Source organism: Lynx rufus, unplaced genomic scaffold (assembly GCF_022079265.1).
Source record: "Lynx rufus isolate CCGP_SWC_20201006 ecotype Redwood Valley unplaced genomic scaffold, mLynRuf1.p SCAF_6, whole genome shotgun sequence".
Classification (NCBI taxonomy): domain Eukaryota; kingdom Metazoa; phylum Chordata; class Mammalia; order Carnivora; family Felidae; genus Lynx; species Lynx rufus.
In genome coordinates, this window is record NW_025814878.1 from 127,835,326 (window position 1) to 127,859,631 (window position 24,306).

Consider the following 24,306-nt stretch of genomic DNA (forward strand, 5'->3'; position numbering starts at 1 on the left):
ACTCTAAGCAGGCGGTTCTTTCTGAGAGGAAATTAAATGAAATTTTTCTTATTCTATTGAAATTCTCAAAACTCAAATATCTGATTAAAATGCTCTTTCCCAAACTGAATGTTGTTCTAGAACTCTTACTCCACTAAAAAAAAAAAAAAAAAAAAAAAACAGGAAAGTAAACTTAAATTGACGTGTGTTGATTTGTATAAACTGACCAAATATTTTATCTTCCATGTGTCTCCATAAAATATTAATTCATTTCAGAAAGAAGGATACATTCCTGAGTGTTTATTTTTAGCCTTTGAGGTCAATGAAGGAGATTCAACTCACTTAGGAGCCAAATGGGGTCTACAGACACAAATCCAGGTCAGTTCAATAAACCTAAAGCAAATGATTTGCCTATTTCCTTCATCTTAATAACAGTTGAAATGTCTTAAAGCAAAAAGAATATATATTTTTCAATGTTCTATAAATTCAGGGGTGCCTGGGTAGCTCAGTCGGTTGAGCGTCCGGCTTCAGCTCAGGTCGTGATCTCACAGTTTGTGAGTTCGAGCCCCGAGTCGGGCTCTGTGCTGACAGCTTGGAGCCTGGAACCTGCTTCGGATTCTGTGTCTCCCTCTCTCTCTGCCCCAACCCCACTCACACTCTGTCTCTCTCTCTCTCAAAAATAAATAAACATTAAAAAATTTTAAATGTTCTATAAATTTCATATAACACTTGTTTCCCATCTTAAGGGGAAAATAGCCACAAGTGAGTGATGTAAACGATTTTATACAACATGACTTCTAAAATAACCTAGGCTATGTGCACTATGGGGAGAAACAATTCTCATCACATATTTGCTCAGACAATTTGAATTATGCACTTTACATGTGCACTACAAGTTATTTTTATTACAAATTTTTGTGCAGGTGTAACTTTAATGGCTACACCAATCTGAAATTAGATTTAGAGTCACATTTGTAACCGTAATCCATGATTTCTTTGGCTCAGGCACAACTATTATGGATCTCTTACCCTTATTTCAAATTACCCCTCACCTCTGCTGGAAGGATCTAAGGCCTTAGGTCATATATGCCCAAACTAATTTCTCTCAGTGTCTTTAGAACATTTGCCATTTTCTTTCTCTACTGCTCCACCTTCTGCTTTGCTGCTGCCTATGTAAAGGTTTTTCTACCAACAGAGGAGTTTTTCAAACCATTCTTATCATGGAATCAATGGTGGTGCCTCCATTCTATGAAGCCACAGGAAAACCACTTGTTGTCAATTCCAGAGCTGCCATTGGGGCCACCTCCAGTGACCACTGTTGCCTCCAATACTAATATTTGTTGGTACCCATTCTAGGCTATGGCACATTCTCTCCGACATCTTCTCTTGTTCTGATCAGACCTTAGACTCGTGCCTCCATCCATCCCATGTGCCATTGGCAATGTCAAGTGAAGGGATATACATAGTCTTTGCCCACAAGGTACTCCTCCACATTACACAAGTTAGCAGGTAGAACCATTGTGGTTCTTCAACAACTGACAGAGATCTCAGTTCTTATTCCAAGACCCTCTCCCAAAAAACCAGGAAGAAATGCCTGGGGATTAGATCATGGGACAAGATGATTGGCAAACACTACTGTAATCAAAATTTCCACACCCCACTCACAGCAATGGACAGACCATCTAATCCAAAAATCAACAAGGAAACAATGGCTTTGAATGACACATTGGACCAGATGGACTTAACAGATATATTCAGAACATTTCATCCTAAAGCAGCAGAATATGTATTATTCCCCAGTGCACATGGAACGTTCTCCATAATAGACCATATACTGGGACACAAATCATTCCTAAGTAAGTACAAAAAGATCAAGATCATACCGTGTATATTTTCAGACCACAATGCTATGAAACTCGAAATCAACCACAAGAAAGAATTTGGAAAGGCAACAAATACGTGGAAACTGAAGAACATCCTACTAAAGAATGAAGGAGCTAACCAAGCTGTTAAAGAAGAAATTAAAAAGTATATGGAAGTCAATGAAAATGATAGCACCACAACCCAAAACCTCTGGGACACAGCAAAGGCAATCATAAGAGGAAAGTATCTAGCAATCCAGGCCTTCCTAAAGAAGGAAGAAATATCTCAGATACACAACCTAACCTTATGCCTTAAGGAGCTGGAAAAAGAACAGCAAATAAAACCCCAAACCAGCAGAAGACAGGAAATAATAAAGATTAAAGCAGAAATTAATGCTATCGAAACCACAAAAACAGTAGAACAGATCAATGAACCCAGAAGCTGGTTCTTTGAAAGAATTAACAAAATTGATAAACCACTAGCCAGTTTGATCAAGAAGAAAAAGGAAAGGACACAAAGAAGTAAAATCAAGAATGAAAGAGGAGAAATCACAACCAACACAACAGAAATAAAAACAATAATAAGAGAATATTATGAGCAATTATATGCCAACAAAATGGGCAGTCTGGAAGAAATGGACAAATTCATAGAAACATATTCACTACCAAAACTGAAAAAGGAAGAAATAGAAAATTTGAACAGACCCATAACCAGTAAGGAAATCGAATTAGTAATCGAAAATCTGCCAAAAAACAAGAGTCCAGGGCCAGATGGCTTTCCAGGGGAATTCTACCAAACATTTAAGGAAGAGTTGAAACTGTTCCAAAAAATAGAAATGGAAGGAAAACTTCCAAGCTCTTTCTATGAAGCCAGCATTACCCTGATTGCAAAACCAGACAGAGATCCCACTAAAAAGGAAAACTATAGACCAATTTCCCTGATGAACATGGATGCAAAAATCCTCAACAAGATATTAGCCAACCGGATCCAACAATACATTAAAAAAATTATTCACCACAACCAAGTGGGGTTTATACCTGGGATGCAGGGCTACTTCAATATCCGCAAAACAGTTAACGTGATTCATCACATCAATAAAAGAAAGGACAAGAACCATATGATCCTCTCAATAGATGCAGAGAAAGCATTTGACAAAATACAGCATCCTTTCTTAATAAAAACCCTCAAGAAAGTAGGGATAGAAGGATCATGCCTCAAGATGATAAAAGCCATATACGAGCAACCCAACGCTAATATCACCCTCAATGGGGAAAAACTGAGAGCTTTCCTCCTAAAGTCAAGAACAAGACAGGGATTTCCACTCTCGCCACTGTTATTCAACATAGTATTGGAAGTCTTAGCCTCTGCAATCAGACAACACAAAGAAATAAAAGGCATCCAAATCGGCCAGGAGAAGGTCAAACTTTCACTCTTCGCAGATGACATGATACTCTGTATGGAAAACCCAAAAGATGCCACCACAAAACTGCTAGAACTGATTCATGAATTCAGCAAAGTTGCAGGATATAAAATCAATGCACAGAAATTGGTTGCATTCCTGTACACCAACAATGAAGCGACAGAAAGAGAAATCAAGGAATCGATCCCATTTACAGTTGCACCAAAAACCATAAAACACCTAAGAATAAATCTAACCAAAGAGGTGAAAAATCTATACACCGAAAACTATAGAAAGCTGGTGAAATAAATTGAAGAAGACACAAAGAAATGGAAAAAGATTCCATGTTCCTGGATAGAAAGAACAAATATTTTTAAAATGTTGATACTACCCAAAGCAATCTACATATTCAATACGATCCCTATCAAAGTAACACCAGCATTCTTCACAGAGCTAGAACAAATAATCCTAAAATTTGTATGGAACCAGAAAAGACCCCAAATAGCCAAAGCAATCTTGAAAAAGAAAACCAAAGCAGGAGGCATCACAATCCCAGACTTATACTACAAAGCTGTAACCATCAAGACATTATGGTACTGGCAGAAGAACAGACACTCAGATCAATGGAATAGAATAGAGAACCCAGAAATGGACCCACAAACATATGGGCAACTAACCTTTGACAAAGCAGGAAAGGATATCCAATGGAATAAGGACAGTCTCTTCAGCAAGTGGTGCTGGGAAAACTGGACAGCAACATGCAGAAGAATTAACCTGGACCAGTTTCTTATACCATACACAAAAATAAACTAAAAGTAGATGAAAGACCTCAATGTAAGACAGGAAGCCATCAAAATCCTCAAGGAGAAAGCAGGCAAAACCTCTTGGATCTTGCCCGCGGCAATTTCTTACTCAACATCTCTCTGGAGGCAAGGGAAACAAAAGCAAAAATGAACTACTGGGACCTTATCAAAATAAAAAGCTTCTACACAGCAAAGGAAACAATCAGCAAAACTAAAAAGCAACTGACAGAATGGGAGAAGATATTTGCAAATGACATATCAGATAAAGAGTATCCAAAATGTACAAAGAACTTATCAAACTCCACACCCAAAAAACAAATAATCCAGTGAAGAAATGGGCAAAAGACATGTATAGACACATCTCCAAAGAAGATGTCCAGATGGCCAACTGACACATGAAAAAATGCTCAACATCACTCATCATCAGGGAAACACAAATCAAAACCACAATGAGACACTTGCCGGAATGGCAACATTAACAACTCAGGCAACAACAGATGTTGGCGAGGATGCGGAGAAAGAGAATCTCTTTTGCATCGTTGGTGGGAATGCAAGCTGGTGCAGCCACTCTGGAAAACAGTATGGAGGTTCCTCAAAAAACTAAAAATAGAACTACCCTAGGACCCAGCAATTGCACTACTAGGCATTTATCCAAGGGATACAGGTGTGCTGTTTTGAAGGGACACATGCACCCCCATGTTTATAGCAGCACTATCAACAATAAACAAAGTATGGAAAGAATCCAAATGTCCATAGATGGATGAATGGATAAAGAAGATGTGGTTTATATATACAATGGAGTATTACTCAGCAATCAAAAAGAATGAAATCTTGCCATTTGCAACTACGTGGATAGAACTGGAGGGTATTATGCTAAGTGAAATTAGTCAGTCAGAGAAAGACAAAAATCATATGACTTCACTCATATGAGGACTTTAAGAGACAAAACAGATGAACATAAGGGAAGGGAAACAAAAATAATATAAAAAACAGGGAGGGGGACAAAACAGAAGAGACTCATAAATATGGAGAACAAACTGAGGGTGGCTGGAGGGGTTGTGGGAGGGGGGATGGGCTAAATGGGGAAGGGGCATTAAGGAATCTACTGAAATCATTGCTTCACTATATACTAACTAATTTGGATATAAATTTTAAAAAATAAAAGATAAAGTCAAATCAAAAAAAAAAATTTCCCTTCCTCTCTGGTCCTGAGCTGTTGGCATGACATCAAGCTTGTGTGTCTGACTGTCTCTTACTTGGAATTAACCCTTTCCTAGGAGTCATCTTACTTTTTTCTTAAATGGAAATGCAATAAATGAGCCGGCCAAATGGCAGCTAAGAAAAGCTTAGCAATGTTTGAATTTAATATGGAATTTCATTGATAGAGTGTAACTCCTTAATCTGATGGCCAGAAAGTATTTTTTAAATTTCCACCCAATATTTAAAGGAAACTAGGTTTTTAAAAAATGGCATTTCTGTCCAACTGCTAAGATATTGACCAAATCACTGACATATCAGAAAACCTAAACTTCTGTATCAGTTTTGTCACTAAAAGCTATGTTCATTTTGGGCTCCTTTAAACCACAAATCCTCAGACATGCACTGAGTCCTAGACTGAACATACTTGAATCAGCTAAACTGGGATTCCACATACACATACACACACACACACACACACACACACACACACACACACTGAGTGGTTCTCTGCCACTCTCCCTCTTCAATGACTATTTGGGGGGGGGTGGTCAAGGGGCAGAGAGGGAGGGAGAGAAAGAATCCCAAGCAGGCTCCACAATGTCAGCACAGAGCCCAATGTGGGGCTCGATCCCATTACCTGAGATCATGACCTGAGTTGAAATCAAGGGTTGGACACTAAACCAACTGCGCCACCCAGGTGCCCCCTTTGCGAGTACTATAATTCTGAATTTCCATGGGCTCGTCATCATCAGATCAGTGCATAGCTGGCAATGAGCAGAGAGGATGAGCTGGGATTGGAAAAGCAGTCCACACACACAAAGCACAAGTTCTGGGCATGATGGAACAGAGGACATGCGGCCAAAAATAATACCATAATTCTTACTAATGTTTTTTTGTTAAGCATCTAAAAGGTGGAAATACACTGATATTTACTTATAGGATGATAATTTATGCTCATTGTAATAATACCGTGGGAGAAATATCTAATTACCCTTTTGCCTAAGTAATCGCATGGGTAGACGATATAAAATTTTCTTTTTTTTAATATTAACAAGAAACACTGTGTTCTATAATATCTCAAGTTTCTAAAATCACATATTTCTTCTTCATTCACTGACCGTAAAATTGTACATTTCATTCGCAACTGAATCCCTTTTTGGAGGGTCTCTCAAAGGCAGGCAAACAGGGTGGGTTTGAATAGAGATGTAGCAAATAATTTGTTTCTTTCTTTTTTTTGATTTTTAAAATTACTTATTTATTTATTTATTTTTGAGAGAGCCAGAGACAGCATGAGCAAGGGAGGGGCAGAGAGAAAGGAGAAAGAGAATCCCAAGCAGGCTCCCTGCTGTCAGAGCAGAGCCTGACACAGAGCTTGAACTCATGAAACTGTGAGATCGTGATCTGAGCCGAAGCTCAGAGTCAGACGCTTACCAGACTGAGCCACCCAAGCACCCTGCAAATAATTTTTTTTCTAGATGTTGACCATGTTCCAGAAGACAGATGGTATAACCCCTACCTATGTAATGTCTGGCTGATTGTGTCAGGATGATAATAAATCATTTCTGGATTTTCCATCTAAAGTTTCTTCTTTTTGTTCCTTCTACTCTGCTCTCTCTACCTTTGAGTCACAAAATTTTCTCTCTCCTTCCATCTTCCAGAACCAGGTCAACTAACTGTCACTCATGACAATTACTATCTTCTATCTCCCAGATATGGGAAGAGGCCCATAGTGGCAGGTCTCAACCCACGCTGTCCATCAAAATGCCTTGTAGAAAACTTGGAATGTAGACCTACCCAACAACCATCCTGAAGGTTATGACTGCCAAAGAGTCTCTCACTTCTAGATAATTCTCATATATAGCCAGGGTTGGTAAACACTAACAGAGGAACATAAATTCTATTTTTAGGCATATGTAAAAGTGATAAAGCAATATATGTTTACCTAAGCAATTATACTCTTCTCGTGGAAACTCCTACATACAAAACCAGCATCAAGGAAGTTGGCCTTTGGTATAGGCCTTCTTTAAAATCATGGAGAAGCTACTATTTCCTGGCACGCAGAACTCACTCAGCCTATGTCCAGGAATACCCTTTGTGTTCAGACTTCTTTAATATCATAGAACTGATATTAGAAACAACAAGTACAATTGAGACCATGTTGGGAATATTATATTGTGGGTCAATATTGGTTAAGCGGCATTTGGGGTGTTGGGATGTTATAGCTCTCTAAGAGTTCTTGAAAATCTACCATGCAGATTTGCACAGCTAAACTTCCAGAAGTAGTTAGCTACAATCAAAATGCTTAGTACGAGACACCAGCCACGTACACCTATGGAGTACTTGAAATAAGGCTAGCCCACGTTAGGATTTGTTGTCAACGTAAAACACAGATTTCAAAGACTTCATACCCCCCCCCAAAAGTGAAGTATCTTTAAATATTTACATTGATTATAACTTGAAATAATAATATTTGTAGATATTTGTAGCTATTGTTTTAAATAAAATGTATTATTAAAATTAGTTCACTAGTTTCTTTTTATTAATGTGAACTATTAGAAAATGTAAGGTTGTGTGTGTGGCTCGCATTATATTTCTACTTTATAACACTTACCCATAATTACTTCCGCCCCAACACTTATCACAAATGTCATCCTTTTCATAGACCTCATCCTATCCTCTCTCACCAACACTTACTGTACCATAAATGTAATTATTCTCCATGACTGGCTTTATTCAGCTTCTATCAGCCAAGCCATCAAGTTGGTACTCCACTTCTGAATATTCATCAAAAAACTTAAAATTCAAGGTTTCCACATAGGCTTCTAGTCTTCTGGGATCACGGAGAATAAGAATTCCTACTGAAAAAACCTGAACACCTCTGTTGAATATAAATTTGTAAAAAAAAACAAAAAAAAAAAAAGCCTGCTCCAGCCTTCATTTGTGCTAAGGGACACACTTCTCTCTTGCGGTGAAACACCCTAGCTCCATAAGAAAGACTAATTTTCCACCACAGGAACCAAAGACCTAAAAAAAAATCTTTGCACTGAAGGTACCAGAAGTTTTCCTTCAGAGTCCGGGGTTGAACAAGAAGAAGCCAGACGAATGCCATGGGTCCCTAAGTCTCCTTCATGCTGCTGAACATCTGTCACTCTGCCAGAATTTTCTTTGCCAGCTTGGGAGGTCGCTGATCTTGAATGTCTGACCCAGCTCTAGAGTCTCCCTTCTGAATATGTCAGCAACCTCTCAAGATGTTGTCTTGATCTTCCCGCACAATGCCCTGTGGCATGTCCCATAAAAAAAAGAGGGAAGGTATATGGCAGTGGGGTGAGATGTGGAGATCACGGAGTCAAACGAGACTTGGCTTAAATCCCTTATTCCACCATTTATTCTCTTTCTTACTTCAGTCAAGTTAAAACCTAGATTTCCTCGTCTATAAAATGAGGAGAGTAATAAAATATACTGGATGTAGACTCTACCAGTTGGATACAATATACATTCACGAACCCCCCCAAATGCAGCTGGAAACTTGACTCCCAGGTAACATTTTCCGGTCTCTGTGACTAGACTTGTCAGGTGACCGGTTTCCAGCAAGAGGGTTATAAACAGAGACAATACATGTAATTCTGGGTCTGTGACTTTCAGCTTCCTTCCCAGAGCTTGGAACATGGAGCTGATATCAAGCCATGTTGGATCATGCAGATGGGAACGAGCTTAAGGAATCCAAAGGAACAAAACAGAAGGTACTAGAGCAAGCCTAAGCCTCTGTTATTGAGGCTTCTATTGCATTAGCTGATATGTATCCTAATATGCCCAAGGAGGTACAAAATGAGAGAAGAGAGTGCACATAAAATGCTTAGCATAGTGACTAACTGATACTAAGCACTTGCAAACGGAGGCGTTTATTTTCACAAGCGATAGCCCTACATCTAGCCACTTTTCACAGACTTCCAGAAAAATACACACAGACACATGCAAGGAGAATAAGCCAAGCCAAATTCACTGATGAGAACACGCATGATACGACATAGAATGCAGAAATCTAGAGGCTGGTAGAATTTCCCCCGAGCCTTAGGAATGAAAATTGGTACAATAAATGCCCTGTACACCGTGCTAACCCATGGGGATCTGGATTGCCTGCTCTGTACAGGTGGAAATCACGATGAGGCTGCTAAGTGCGACCAGCAGAGAAACACACCTGTGCCAGCTCATGCTTCATTACTTCAGACAGCTCCCTTTCAAAAAGCTATCTGGTCATTCAATTCTGATGTCTTTTGTCCTGTTCGATGGATGAAGACGAGAGCAAAGACAGCAAGTTTTAATGACTTCCTTCTCGATAGGTACAGAATAAACAATCTTTCCCTCTTGGCAGCAAAGAGGGAAGCTTTGAAGAAGAGCTGTCTCTCTTCCTCTCTCTAGGAGTCCGCCATCTTGTATCAGCCCGATGCTGGGTATGTACGCATTCCCCTTGCTTGGGTAGAATCTTTTAAATAGTTAACTATTGGAAATAGCCCTATGCCAGAAAACGGAGGAAACTGTGGGTGAATGTGGATTCCTGCAGATAAATCCTAACTACTAAGGCATGCTTTCTGCATTTAGCAGGTGTTAAGTGAAGCTCCTAGCACAGATGTCCCAACCTATAGAGAAACTGTCCTTTTCCAAAGGAAGGGGCCATTGAGGTCTTAAGGCCCCAGAGTGACAGGCCCGCATCGTTTACGAACATACTGGCACAATGGCATCCTATAAATGGGAGTGTCAGCATTTCATCCCCTATCTGCCCCAGAGTGTGATGTCCTGAGATTGAACCCGTTCCATCTCAGCACCCCGAGACAAGACTGGATTCACTGCTCAGCAACCTTCACATATGAGATTATGGCCTGCATACCAATGGCAAAACAGATCCTACGGGTGCCCTCCGCGTGGCATCCAGAGCCTCTCAGGAAGCCTGTGCAGACACGCTGGGATGGAATGCCTGATGCCGGCTCCAGGATGCCCAGGTTAGATCAGAAGCACGGCAACTGTCAGCGAGTATGAAGATAATCAGGACTGAAGTCACACCTTTTGGTTCAGCAGAGGCCAGCAGCCTGAATTTTTGTTGGTGAGCTGCAAGGGTACGATCCAGCGTGTCACGTCTAATAACCTTCCTGTCTGAAGTCTGATGTGCTAAGAGATCCGGGCTGCTCACGTTAAAAGCTGGGTTCCCAATGCCTTCCGTAGCCTCTCTATCTTCTTTAACTAGAGCAAAACAAGGAGGTCAGAAGATCATTCTAAAGCAAAATGTATTCCAATGACAAGCAGAAAATTCCTCCCAGTAATTCTTGTGCGGAAAGACTCAAGTGTATCATCCTCAAATGTCACCAAAACAGAATTAGGTTAAAATTAACTCTTAAAAAAAAAAAAGAATAAATGATTAAAATAATTACAAATTGCACCCTGACAAGCAAGAGCAAAATTTCGCCCACAGCCATTTGTCTGTAATTAGTTAATTAATCCTTACACAAATTATGAGCAATAACTCATCAAGCAAGGCTCACCCATCAGAAATTCAGCCGACTTGGATTTCTTCTGCTTAGTTTGCTTCAGAGCCTTCTGCCGAAACTTCTGGAGGGAAATTGTTAAATGAATAAATTAGCTAAAGAATGAAGATCATCATTTATGATCCACAACTAACACAGGATTTTAAATATGGGATGGCATTGAAATGTCATTTAATTTACATCTCTCCTAAAGGGGTCAAACACTAATTGAACAACAGAAGTGGAAGAATTAAATAAAAGAGGATAAGAAAAGTTAATACAAATGCCAAATGAAGGTCACGTTCAAATACTTTGTTTTTATCATTTTTAATTAATGCAAAGGGCCCTCAACAAATTAAGGACACTAGCCAATTTGCACAGAGAAGCTTGCACTGCAGGATTGACAGGAATTCGGACAGTGCTATGATGCCATTTCATTTCGGCGAGATAGAATGATCTTGTAGAAAACGTGCTCAGTGTTGGTGCTTGCTTGTGTCCATATTTGTTTTAAACCGCTAAGTTCCAGCGTGTGAATTAATTCCTTCTTGAAATGTAACCAGGGATAAATATGATCCAAAATTTCAGCAAAAGTCAAAATGATGTGAAATGCCAAGAGTTTCATAGTCTCCTGGGACTTACACAAATTTCATAAAATGCCACCTCACTGAAAACCAGAATTCATTACGTGACTGGGAAAGCCATTAATATGAGAATGCATAATAAATGTTCAAAAATGAAAATGAATAGCCAGAAATATTATTAGAGTCCTCAGACTCCTACAAGTTCCAAATGAATCCTTGATAACTGTCAGACTAAATTTTAAAAATATCCGTGGTGGAAATGCTCAAGTTTCAGATTAAATTATAAAATTTAGGTTAGCCATAAGCCAAAGAGCCAGAAAGATAAAGCATGTAGAAATGAGCAAGCCACGGTTACATGTAAAGATGGCGTATCAGACAACGCATTAAATCAAGTTTCTGACGACTGGATTCAGAATAACAAAATGTCGTGTCCATTTTACAACCCTGTGTCATTGCTTTTACTAGATCTCCTGGAGCTTCTAACATTGCCATTTTGCGTTACAGTGTTTGGAAAAAACCCGACTTCTTTTTAAAAACCTCTTTCCTTATTCTTATAAATATCACAAAGCAATTAAATCGTAATACAACAGGTTGCATAAATAGCCTGGTATCATAAAAGCGTGTTAAAGATTTAGGAGCAAACAGTCCACGTAGCCAACCCAAATGCAGGACCTGTTTTTCTGAGAATCTCCTCTTTGAAACATAAGGCAAATAGTGTGCAATAGGTTTAAAACAAAATGTATTTAATGTGACTGTAAACGAAATCAAGGAAAAACATGTACTCCAGAGATCTTTTTTCTAAAAAGGTGGTGAAGAGAGCCCCGCAGGGGTAAAAATCACAATCCACCCCCCCAAAAAAAAATTTCTAGTATTTCGAGATTTTCTTTTAAAGGAAATGCATAATGACTCTTATTTAGAGAAAAGTCCCATAATTGTAAAGACTTTTTTCTTGCTTTCAGGAATTCTGATATTTCTTTTTAACATCCACTGTCAAAGTAGCGTGATGTATTCTGTGCAATTGCTCTATTTAAAAGATAAAAATAGCATCGCAACCTGATAGAAATCCTAAGATGTGTAGTATTAGGGTCGTGTATGAAAATGTACGCTGAAATCACAAGAGAGAATACATTTCACTAATTTACATCCCTTCTCAACTTTTAAATTAAACGCAGAAGACGAAAGGCACTAAAAACTCGGTAAACTTTTACAAACAGTAGTTCAGAACTGCAAGAATGTTCCCACATTTAGGAAGACAGGGGGTGAAGTATGATTTTTTTTTTCACAGCCTCCATCTAAAGTGGCAGCAGATAGGAGTCTTCTTGACGTGGTTCAGTAATCCTGCGACTTCAACTCCTTTCAGATCCAGTTAAACACGCTTTTAAGTAGATGGATGTGGCCTATTAATAGACCTCATTTCCTTACTAAGGGCTTCAAATGAAATTATGTGCTTTCTCTCGAATGTTTAAAAAGGTCGCAAAGATATTTTTTTCACGAGTTCACGTATTTAAAAGGAAGGCCAAGTCTGATTGTACACACCAGAGATAAATTCTTGGAGGGGATTAGCAAGTGAGGGATTGTATTTTGTGACCTCTTTACTACTAACACATGTTTGAGAGGAAACGGGCAGTGATTTCCCAGTGCTCTCCTTGGCCAATTCCTTTCCGCTTTCCTCTCTACACGTGGGCACCTTTAAAGGGGGTGAATTGCACCTTCAACCACCCCACCTCAATTCAGATGCCCTCCTTCCTGATGAGATTTTCTCTCCCCAGCTCCTGCAAACGAACCTTTGCTTCTATTTCACATTAATGCCTTCATTCTTTGCCACTGGTTAAGTTAGCTTATTTATGGAATTTGTTATTATTCTTAATAAGCTCACATCAACCTATTAAATATGTATATGGCATTTCAAAAATCAAATCGAGAAACAAAATTTGATCATCAGTACCTTCCTGCTTCTCACTGATACCTACTTAGTCCTGAAGAGAAGCAGAATGTTTAGAAATCTTGACCAAACCAACACAGATAGGCCTGATGTCTTTTATTTTTCCGCCCTTTACGTTGCTATTTCATTGCTATAACCTAACTCTACATCAAATCAAAGCAAGCAGTTTCTGGGAACACGTTTGTTTTGCGTGTGTGCTTAAATAGTGCTGCTTAAATAGTGCTGAATCCGGTCTTTCAAACATGTTTTGTTAAGGTTATCCCCCTAAATAGGGAATACGTAGTGTGGAAGAAAGCAAGAAATACTTTGTGATTTGAACAGAGGGGAAAAGAAAAAAAGAAGGAAAAAAAAAAAAAAAAACCTGCCTGGAATTGGTAAGACCTGACAGTGTTTTGGACAATACACATCCTCTTCGTCCAAAAGAACAACAAATGCCTTTTCATGCAACATGGTCAGCTTGAAAAAATAATAATTGTAATAATACCGCGACACAGTCGAGAACACGAACAACAACAAACTCATTTATAACCAGTGGCGAGCCACACGTAGGAAGTTTTTAAAAGAATGTGATTGTCGTCGGGAGGAACGGGGTCCCCCCCAGCGCAGCGCTCAGCTCGGCTTGCAGTCAAAGCCACGGCCGAGGGGCGCGGCCAGCCTGGTGGGCACAGACCAGCAAGAAAGTGAATACTGCATACTGCACAGATCATCGTTCGGTTCAGGGCAGTCAGATTGCATCTGGGATCAACCGATCGTGCGTGATGAAACCGTCAGCCCTCATTTGTGTCTAGCTGTTTTCCTCTGTCCGGCTGTAAACAAGGCCGGCTGGGGGTTGTCGGCCTCCCCTCGCGTGCGCGGGGAGACCTCACAGTCAGACCTCGCCAGGGGCCTCTGCGCGCACCAAACAGTTCCATCTTCCGGACAGCGGTTCCAGAGCACGACCGGCAAGTCACAATGTGAGGCCACTTAGGAATGACAGAGTCAGGGCCTCCTTTCAGAAACATGCCTTAGATTCCTACACATTCTGGCAGGGCACGTCTCTTCCATGAAATTAATTTAGGTGTTCCTGATATGAACAACTGTGTTTTTTCATTGTTGTTGTTGTGTTGTTTTGTTTTTTGTGTTTTCCAGCAGACTAGCTCAGCAGATTCATCTTGTTGGGGAGGAGGGAGTGGTGGAGATTGTTTTAGTTGTTTCACTGCTGTGGGGCTTTGCTTGGATCACCCAGAAAACAAAACCAAAAAAAAAAAAAAAAAGGAGACATGGATAGAAATACTGTGGATCTGGTCCACCTCCAGGAACCTAATCATGCCTGAATTGCTGGGAGGAGTGTAATGATGGTAAACAGGAACAGGTATGTTGGCTTCTGTTCTCATCCACTTGGGCCACATTGTTGCCTTTACAATAAAGCAAAAGACTGTTTTGAAGGAATGGCATCTCAATCATAAAAGGCAGGGGCTGTCATTGAAGCCATTTTCCTGGGCAAGGGGCATAAAGGTAACATTTAGTATTCACTACACTGAGTTCTCCTAGCCAGCTGGTCGGTCCCTGTTAAGACTTTCATTTATGCAGCTTGAGCTGGAACCTTTTTTGTTCTCCCGGTCTATTACTTTGTCTATTTAAGGGATAACAGCCAAAGTGAAACAGCTTGCAATTTGCACCTGTCTGCTCTGAACATTCCATGTTGGATTATATAGAGAGCAAACTCTTCATTGCTAATGAGAACAAGACTGGGTAAGGCTGAATGCAGTTTTGTTGGGGGACCTAGAGGATATTTTAGTGGGCTTTCTCCCCTTTTCTAAATAATTTGATAGGGACCACCATATTCTTGCATTTTAGAATTCCTAGAGTAAAAAAAAAATGCAACTCAGAAAAAATGCAGTGAAGTTGTGTATTCTTTAAAGGAAAATTTAAATGTCATGTAACTAAGAATTAAATCAGCATTCAATTGTCTCAGATGAGAGAGAAAAACTTTAAACGCTAGGTTATTTCCAAATTGTTTAAGCACAAAATACCTAGAGAGACCCTTAATTTATAAAATTGGCCATGAAAAAAAAGTTGATAAAAAAATTGGGGGATGTTACAGGAGAAGGACTGATTTGGGAAATAATATATAGTGTCTGAAAGTGAACCAATGCTCTCTGCTTGTATTATCTTTGAACTTTTAATTGACTGGATGGAAAATAAAATTCAAGTGACTGAGTTCCAAATCATACCTAGATAGATGTATATGTGATATCATCATGCAAATCACAGAGCACATTCTCCACAAATGCAAAAGTGCCAGCCCATGATTCTCTCCAACCTTTTCTGGAAGTCCTCTGCAGCCCCCTTAGCTCTGAGGAGTTATATCAGTGAGCCACCATCTATTTTTAAAGAATGCAAATTAAGTGAAAGAACTTGAAGTAAGGCTTATGACATTTTCCCAAACCTTGTGGATATTTTTTTTAAGAAATCATAATAATAATGTTCAGATAATTTTCCAAAATATCCTTGAAGACTATCCAAAATTTAGTAAAATCTATGTATGTATAAATTAAATATATACATGCACATATATACACATACACAGAATATATACTGAATATATATGAGAACAATGTAATATGCTGAATATATATAAACTATATATATATATCCACACACACAGACATATACATATATATAGAGAGAGAGAATATATATTGAAAATATATTGAAACAGAATAACAGGATATATATATACATTATATATATATACATATACATAATATGTATATATATATATATATATATATATATATATACATATATATATTTGTGTGACATTTGGATTCCAGAAATCCCTCACATTGGCACCTTCTGTTACAGTGCTAACTGCTACGGCAACAAGCTTAATGAAGCCAAGGTGGTCACAAATATTGTCTCACTCGTAACTTCTATAGCTCGCTGTGGCTGCTGGCCCACATCTTGCCTGACAGATAACGTCCCAGCTCGTCAGCGATGGACCCTCTCATGCGACTTTAGGAGTTCTGTCAGCCACGGCCGAGTCTGGTCAGGTCAAAGGGTTGAGCCATGTGTAATTCAGAACAGAGGAGGTCCCACGGTCTCGCCACAAAAACAATTACACTACTTATTTCGCTCTAGCCCTTGCCCCAAACTCACAAGCCTCACATTTTCAGGGCAGTCAACCTAATTCTGCCCCTGGGCGATAAGCCACATGAAAATATGTGCTGCTGTGTTTATAAATCTAATCAAAAATAGAAACAGTGGACGGGCTCAGTGAGGTCCTATTATGGATCATGGGAATCCCTGGAAATTCTGAAGGCACTTTTGTTTGACTTCCGTAGACTCTCTTTTGCTATTACATTGTCTGCTACACTTCGTTAATCATCCTCTTTACTCGTGAGTGCTACCAAGGAGGCTAAATTTCTGCTCACTCCTCCTGTACTTTTCAAGTCCATGGATGATATTATGAAAAATAAAGCTCGAAAGGCTGCTTTTAAAGGAAAAAATCAGAAGAGGTAACTACGGTTATAGCCATCTTACCTCTCTATCCATGTTCTCGGCCCCTTGCCCTTGGCGATGCACAGATTTAAATCAAGTCCCCCTAAAAAAGACAAATAATATTTAAAAAGTAGAATAGGGGCGCCTGGGTGGCTCAGTCAGTTGGGCGTCCGACTTCAGCTCAGGTCCTGATCTCTTGGTCCATGAGCCCGAGCCCCGTGTCGGGCTCTGTGCTGACAGCTCAGAGCCTGGAGCCTGCTTCCGATTCTGTGTCTCCCTCTCTCTGGCCCTCCCCCGCTCACACTCTGTCTCACTCTCTCTCTCGAAAATAAGTAAACATTAAAAAGAAAACATATTTTTTTAAGTAAAATAAATTGGTCTGACCAGGAGGGATATGAAGCAATTTGGGGCTGGAGAGCTAGGATGTTACTTAATGGTCCCTTAAACACTCCGTGTCGAGCCAACAGATTTTGATTTGGGGTCCTGTTTTTACTGTTGTTCCAGACTTCTACTAAACTGAGAGTCAGTGAATATTCACAAAACGGTTTACGAAGGTAATGCGTGGGAAAAATTCAGACTTGATTAAGACAGTCCAACCTTCCTGTTGTATGCCAAGAGGTGACTAACTCAGACTGCCCTGAAATTATGCTAAAAATGTGCTGTTGAGGCTTTCGTTAGCTGTACTACATTATCTCTTTAAAAAATAGGATCCAGGGTTGCAACTGTCATAAATAGATAACGTCTGATAAAGTCCATGATAAGTATGTGCACTTAAGGACCAGGCAGATTAAATTCTGAGAACTTCATCCACCAAAGATGGGTACACAACTTTTCGTGAAAGGCAGTGTGGGATAAATTATCAGGTTTAATCTGCCAGAGATTACATTTGATATTGTTTCCGTTGAGAAAAATACTGCCCTAGAACACAGTCTGGGACCAGATGATTATAAAAATACGTGGAAATAATAATAAGTGAGAATTTTTTTAACGAGCAATGTAGTCCCAGCATTTGTTAGATTACCATAAGCATTTGCCGAGAGAGCCTTTTAAACTTGGAATTTGCCCTTTCAAAATGGTGATCAGTATTTGGCAGTAAAACAAAGTACATCATGTATGAATGATACAGGGGACACATTTTGTTTTTTTTTAATTTGGAGAGCTCTCAATGGTAGTTTTAAAAAGTCACTTCACAATGTGCGTATGAGCTCTTATATGGCTAACAATGTTGAAAAATGAAAGATCTCAGTCCTTCCAGTGTTAATTGTAAAACGTACTCGTTTATGTCTGAGTAACATAAAAGATTCAAAGATTATATTGACTACGTCCTAAAATGAGGGAAGTGCGTATAAAAGTTTTTAAAGGAAAAGAGTCCGCATCAAAATGAGGAAATTTTAGCCAAATAGCAGAAGTTGGAGTTTGATTTGCTTATTTTTGCCACCGCACAGGGACCGAAGTGTATTCAAAAGCACATATTTCCGAGCACTGTTACTCTAAGGGTTAAGATTTGTCTTTAAGATACCTGTGATTTGTAAATTGTCTCATGTTATTGTCATCATAAATGTATCTCGCAGGCATACAATCCAAACTGTATGAGCCAAAAAAACACAAGGTGCCTCTACTCACGTCAAGATAGTGCTCAGGAAACTTTCAAGTAAGGCAAACCACTTCTCTCCCTTCACGGCAGGCTACACTTTAGACATCTTTATGCACAGATACTTAGAATACGATAGAATACAGTACGAGTCAGTAACATCATGAAATGAGGTCAGAATCTTTACATTGTCTCATGTACAATTATGACATTAAACCCGGAAAGTGGTTTGATAGGACCAAGTCGTGTGTCATATAAAAAGCAGCTCTCTCTGGAGAAGTAAAACTGTATATTCCCCTGTCTCATGAGAAAAGGGTGTGGCCTGGCATTCCTCTCTGCTTGGGAATCTCTGGGAGCTTAGATCAAGCATGATTTGCAATAAAGAGTCTCAGTCTCTGTGTATCCACGAGCTGGAATGTGGGAGTCAGATCCCTCACAGCTGGGTCAGATCCCTTACAACCTGCAGAATAGAGGCATTGAAGAACAATCGTCACCCCCTCCCCACCCCCCATCCCCCCCGCCCCCCCCCCCGCCCCGCACCAGAGACCTATCAGTGAACATGTGACCAGGCTGTAGGACATAACAATGATGTGGGCAAGGTGTCATTGCTAGTCTAAATACTGACACACAAATGCATGTTCCCAGTGCAATTTCTAGGAATTTAACTCGCAGGCCTCCAAGATGGGAAGGAATTGTCCAAAGGTCGGTTCCTAAGTGCTGTGGCAAAGGCGGGGGGGGGGGGGGGGCTGGTGAATGGAGAACTAAGCGTGAGGCAAGTTCTAGGGGCCCCAGATGCTGAATCAATGAGAAAGACGCTCAGGCAGCAATAATGGACTCTGAGGAACAGGCAGGATTAGGAGTTAAATAGAAAGAGAGAGTTGGAAAAACACTATGAGCACAGAATGGCAAACGAAAGTGAGAATAAGTTCGTAGAACAGCGAGTAGAATCTGTCAGCAAATAATCATTTCAACAAGTTAGTAATTCATGAGTCGCCACCACACCCTCTAAAAAATTGATCACTCGTGTAAGTGGCAAAAAATGGAGCCAATCCAAGAACTGACGTATTTGCTGAACTGTCTGTATATCTACATTTTCAGGAACAGCCCAAAACAGCTTCCTTCTTAAGAGGAAAGGAGAATAAATAACAGTTATAAATACTAGGCATTTACCAAAAACCTTGGTTTAGGCCTTTCAGGGGCGTTGGGTTTAATGAACTAATGGACGCCATTACAAACTTCTCACTGTGACTACAAATCTGGACCACGGTGTAGCATGTCAGTTGCAACACAAGTGAACGACCGTGGCAATCGATTTAAAAGCCAGTCTCAAAGTTGCAAGCAGGTTTATAACTGCACTATCACCTGCTTGTAAGGAACCTGTTGGCCACCTTCTGTTGAGCCTGGGTTAATAACCACCTGCTAATTCGTATAGTCACTGGTGTTTTTTTTGTTGTTCGTTTAAGTGCTGATTTTAAAATGGCTTTCCCTGAAATTGTTGACCTTGTATTGCAAATTAAATCCTGGAATTGCCAAATCTCTGACAACTGGTTCATTGCTTCCAGAGAAGGGAATTAACATGGCTACAGCTGTCATTCCATTGCATTTTTCTTCTCAAGCAGACCAGCAAGGGCAAAGATGGTGTTAGACAGAGGTCGCAAGCCAGATTCTGTCTGCAAACGTGTTTTGTTTGACCTCCACAGTGATTTAAAACATATTGAGCCTCTATTTAAAAAGAAGAAAACTGCCGTAAAAATCTGACTCCTGGCTTCTCTTGGAAAATTAAAAAATTTGGCAAGCGAGGGTCAACATCCATGGTGAGCCATGGAAGCATGCTCTCTAGGCAGTGCTCTCCTGGTCTACAGTCCACGTTCTCCCTATTGCAACCCACAAACCAACATGTAAGTTCCATAAGGTCAGAATGTACTTAATTCATTGTTACATCCTCAGAACCTAGAACAGAGCCTGGCGAGTAGTGCGTGCTCGAGAAATATTTAATGTCGGATCAAATGATCTCTGGACACACAGGTAACTTGAATGGGTGGCATTAAAACGATAGGAATAGGGGCGCCTGGGTGGCGCAGTCGGTTAAGCGTCCGACTTCAGCCAGGCCACGATCTCGCAGTCCGTGAGTTCGAGCCCCACGTCAGGCTCTGGGCTGATGGCTCAGAGCCTGGAACCTGTTTCCGATTCTGTGTCTCCCTCTCTCTCTGCCCCTCCCCCGTTCATGCTCTGTCTTTCTCTGTCCCAAAAATAAATAAACGTTGAAAAAAAAATTAAAAAAAAAAACACGATAGGAATGTTCCTACGGGCACCTGGGTGGCTCAGTTAGTTAAGTGTCCTGCTCTTGATTTCGGCTCAGGTCATGATCCCAGGGTCGGGGCAGTGAGTCCTGCATCAGGCTCCTCACTGAGCATGGAACCTGCTTGAGATTCTCTCTCTCTCTCTCTCTCTCTCTCCCTCTCTCTCCCTGTGTCCCTCTCCCCTGCTCACACTCTCTTTCTAAACAACAAAAAATAATAATAGTTAATTAATTTTTAAAAAAACAATGGGCACATCCAGGAATTGTCACAATGCATGTCTCAGTTAAAAACAAAAATCTGCGGGGACACCTGGGTGACTCAGTCGGTTAAGCATCTGCCTTTGTCTTGATCTCACAGTTCGTGAGTTCGAGCCCCGCGTCAGGCTCTGTGCTGACAGCTCGGAGTCCGGAGCCTCTTTCGGGTTCCTTGTCTCCCTCTCTCTCTGCCCCTCCCCTGCTCATACTCTGTCTCTCTTTCTCTCTCTCTAACAAATAAACACTAAAAAAATTATCTAAAAAATATATGCAGGTCATTGGGGCGCCTGGGTGGCTCAGTTGGTTGAGCGTCCAACTTCATGATCTCACAGCTTGTGGGCTCAAGCCCCACATCAGGCTCTGTGCTGGCGGCTCAGAGCCCGGAAGCTGCTTCAGATTCTGTGTCTCCCCCTCTCTCTGCCCTTCCCCCACTCATGCTCTGTCTCTCTCTGTCTCAAAAATAAATAAATATTAAAAAGATTTTTTTTTTAATCTGTGCAGGTCAAATAAATTCTGCCAGTGCTCGGGCAGAAAGAGACAAACTACCTGCCTATCATTCTGCTCGCCCTGCTGTTTTTCTTATAAAGAAATATTTCTCTGTATCCCTGCTACTATCAAAAAAGTAGGGCCACAAGCATCAGGGCAAATGAGAGTGAACACAGACCCAACACATTTCACTCATTTATATTTCTTGGTCTGGCACCTGCAGGCATCTGGATTTGAAACTTCTGGAACAGAGATAGGAGTAGGTCTCCCACCCATGATACCAAGCTGCTCTTACCACATTCTCCCCTCATCCTGCTCAGTAGGTTCTGCACTACAGCCTACATCTACGTTAGAGAATAAATCAAAAGTGGAATACAAAACCTTCCTTGGAAAGTCACGAAACCTAAAACACACTATTGCTTTAAATAGCATAACGGTGTGGCACGGACTTGTGTTTACAGCTCGAAAGGCATTGGTTCAGCTTTCTTGCTCGTGGGGAAGGTGCTTAACCTCGAAAAGTCTCCAATTACTCTGCATAATGGTTGAGAAAATTTAAAAACTATGCATGTCAGACTTCTGGCTGCCACGTAGGGTATAGAAAGCTGGAAAAGTGTTGCTCCCAAACATAAAGCAGGATATATCCTGAATAGCTACAAATTGACAACTTTTCTGAAACCCGCCAGAGAGCTGAAGTCATGGCATATTCTCCTAACCCCAAATCTAGGCAAAGGCAGGTGCTCCGAAGGAGTAACAGGATGCGGGTATGTGCTTACTGAGGCACATGCAAGGCCCCCACAGAAGCCGGTAAAAATTCGGCTTGCAATGGCAAACAAGTCTCTAAAGTCTGAATGTGACCTAGGGTGAGAATATAGAACTCAAGGGATTGAGGGATCATCAAACACAAGGGGCGTTCACACCCATTCACAGACACTTCTCCATGGACCTCCTGGGTTCTCAGAAGAAAGACTGGGAACAAGGCAAGAGTTCAGAGCAGTGGTGCTAAACGGGGAATAATTATACCTCCAAGAGGAAATTATGCAACATCTGGAGACATTTTTTAAAGTTCATTTTTTTTGAGAGAAAGAAAGAGAGAGTCCAAGTGGGAAAGGAGTAGAGAGCAAGAGGGAGACACAGAATCCCAAGCAGGCTCCAGGCCTGAGCTGTCAGCACAGAGCCTGACGTGGGGCTCAAACCCACAAACCATGAGATCATGACCTGAGCCAAAGTCTGATGCTTAACCGACTGAGCCACCCAGGCGCCCCAACATTTTTAACTGACATATCTGGGAGGGGGGGGTGCTCTTTGTACCCTGTGGTTAGAGGCCAGGAATGTTGCTAACCATTGGCTGTGCATAGACTAGCACCCTATTACAAAGAACTACCCAGTCCAAAACTGCAGTTGAGAACCACTGGTCCCAAGAAATTCTCCTTTGTTATGGAAAGAAGCCACTGCAGAAAAGCACTAAGCCCCACCTGGATACTCCACCTTTTTCTCCTCTCAGACACAAAAGCCTTACTTTCTGGGAAACAGCAGCAAACGCTTTTGCCCCCCATTCCCAACAAGGTTATGACCCATTGCAGCTGGGAGAAGAGAACACAAAAATACCCTCTTGCCCTGGGATGGGGGCAAGAAAACATCCTGGCCCAAACTACTAGAAGTGTCCTATCGCAGAAAGAGGGACAGGATCTGAGATGGCCCCAGCCTTGGGACCCAGAGACACAGCAGCTTCCAGGGGGGACTACTCACCACCCCCCCCCCCGACCATCAGGCGACCGGGCGTTGAGCCGCAGGTAACATCAAAGCACAGTGGGGAGACCAAAAAGGATATGAATAGAGATGCTCCCTTCGACTTGAAGGTGGAGGAGACACTGAGCAAATTTCAAAAACCACCAACCATTCTAAGCATAAGTTAAGGCCAGAGGAATCCCAAGCCTGTGGGGCGCTGATGATATAACCATAACGACAAAAAAAATGCAAACCCAGTTCAAGTGCTGGCTAGACCGACCAAGCCTCCCACATGGAAAGACCAGCAAAATAAAAGACAGGCCGTGGCCGGCTGCGAATAACATCTGCCTCACTCTCTACCGTCCCGCCCAGGATGACCTACTTTCAAGTAACGTTAGGTGGCAAACAGAGAAGCGAGGGAAAATAAGATAAAACACTTCCGTCCAAAAGATAAAATGATCAATAAAAAAATGGACTCAGACACAACCAAGATGTGGGATCTGTCAGATAGAGAATTTAAAATAATTGGATCGAGGCGCCTGGGTGGCTCAGTCGGTTAAGCGTCTGACTTCGGCTCAGGTCATGATCTCACAGCTCGTGAGTTGGAGCCCCGCATCGGGCTCTGTACTGACAGCTCAGAGCCTGGGGTCTGCTTCAGATTCTGTGTCTCCCTCTCTCTCTGCCCCTTCCCTGCTCATGCTCTCTCTCTGTCTCAAAAATAAATAAACATTAAAAAAAATTTAAAATAATTGGATAAAGTGACGTCACTGAGATGGCAACATGGGTCATCCCTGACTTCAGTCCCCCTCAGGAAAAGAACAACCAGCAACCTCTGTAGGCAAGACACCATTGTGAAAATTTAAAACCCAGGGGGTGAGGCCAAAGTACACCCCAGACAACAGATGCCATTAGAAAAGTAAGAGGGGCGCCTGGGTGGCTCAGATGGTTAAGCGTCCGACTTTGGCTTAGGTCGTAATCCCACAGTTCATGAGTTCAAGCCCCACGTGGGGCTCGTTGCTGTCAGCGCAGAGCCTGCTTTGGATCCTCTGTTCCCCCCTCTCTCTGCCCCCCCCCGTGCTCTCTCTCTCTCTCTCTCTCAAAACTAAATAAGTATTTAAAAAAAAATAAGAGGAGTAATTTCACTGACTTCATCAACCCTCCCCCAGGTCAGCCTAACGTCTAACAGA

At 41.1% G+C, this 24,306-nt stretch overlaps 1 protein-coding gene across 1 annotated transcript in view; it reads right to left on the reverse strand.

Annotated features, from left to right (window-relative positions):
- The window catches only part of LOC124529224 (uncharacterized), a 299,198-nt gene extending 282,381 nt beyond the window's left edge, over positions 1-16,817 (reverse strand). The window contains exons 1-3 of the mRNA XM_047103062.1: positions 16,806-16,817; positions 10,776-10,842; positions 10,300-10,476 (exon numbers count right to left, since the gene is read on the reverse strand). Of these exons, the coding sequence (XP_046959018.1) occupies positions 10,300-10,476; positions 10,776-10,842; positions 16,806-16,817 (256 nt within the window). The remainder of the gene's footprint in view (positions 1-10,299; positions 10,477-10,775; positions 10,843-16,805) is intronic.
- Between the last annotated feature and the right edge of the window lie 7,489 nt (positions 16,818-24,306).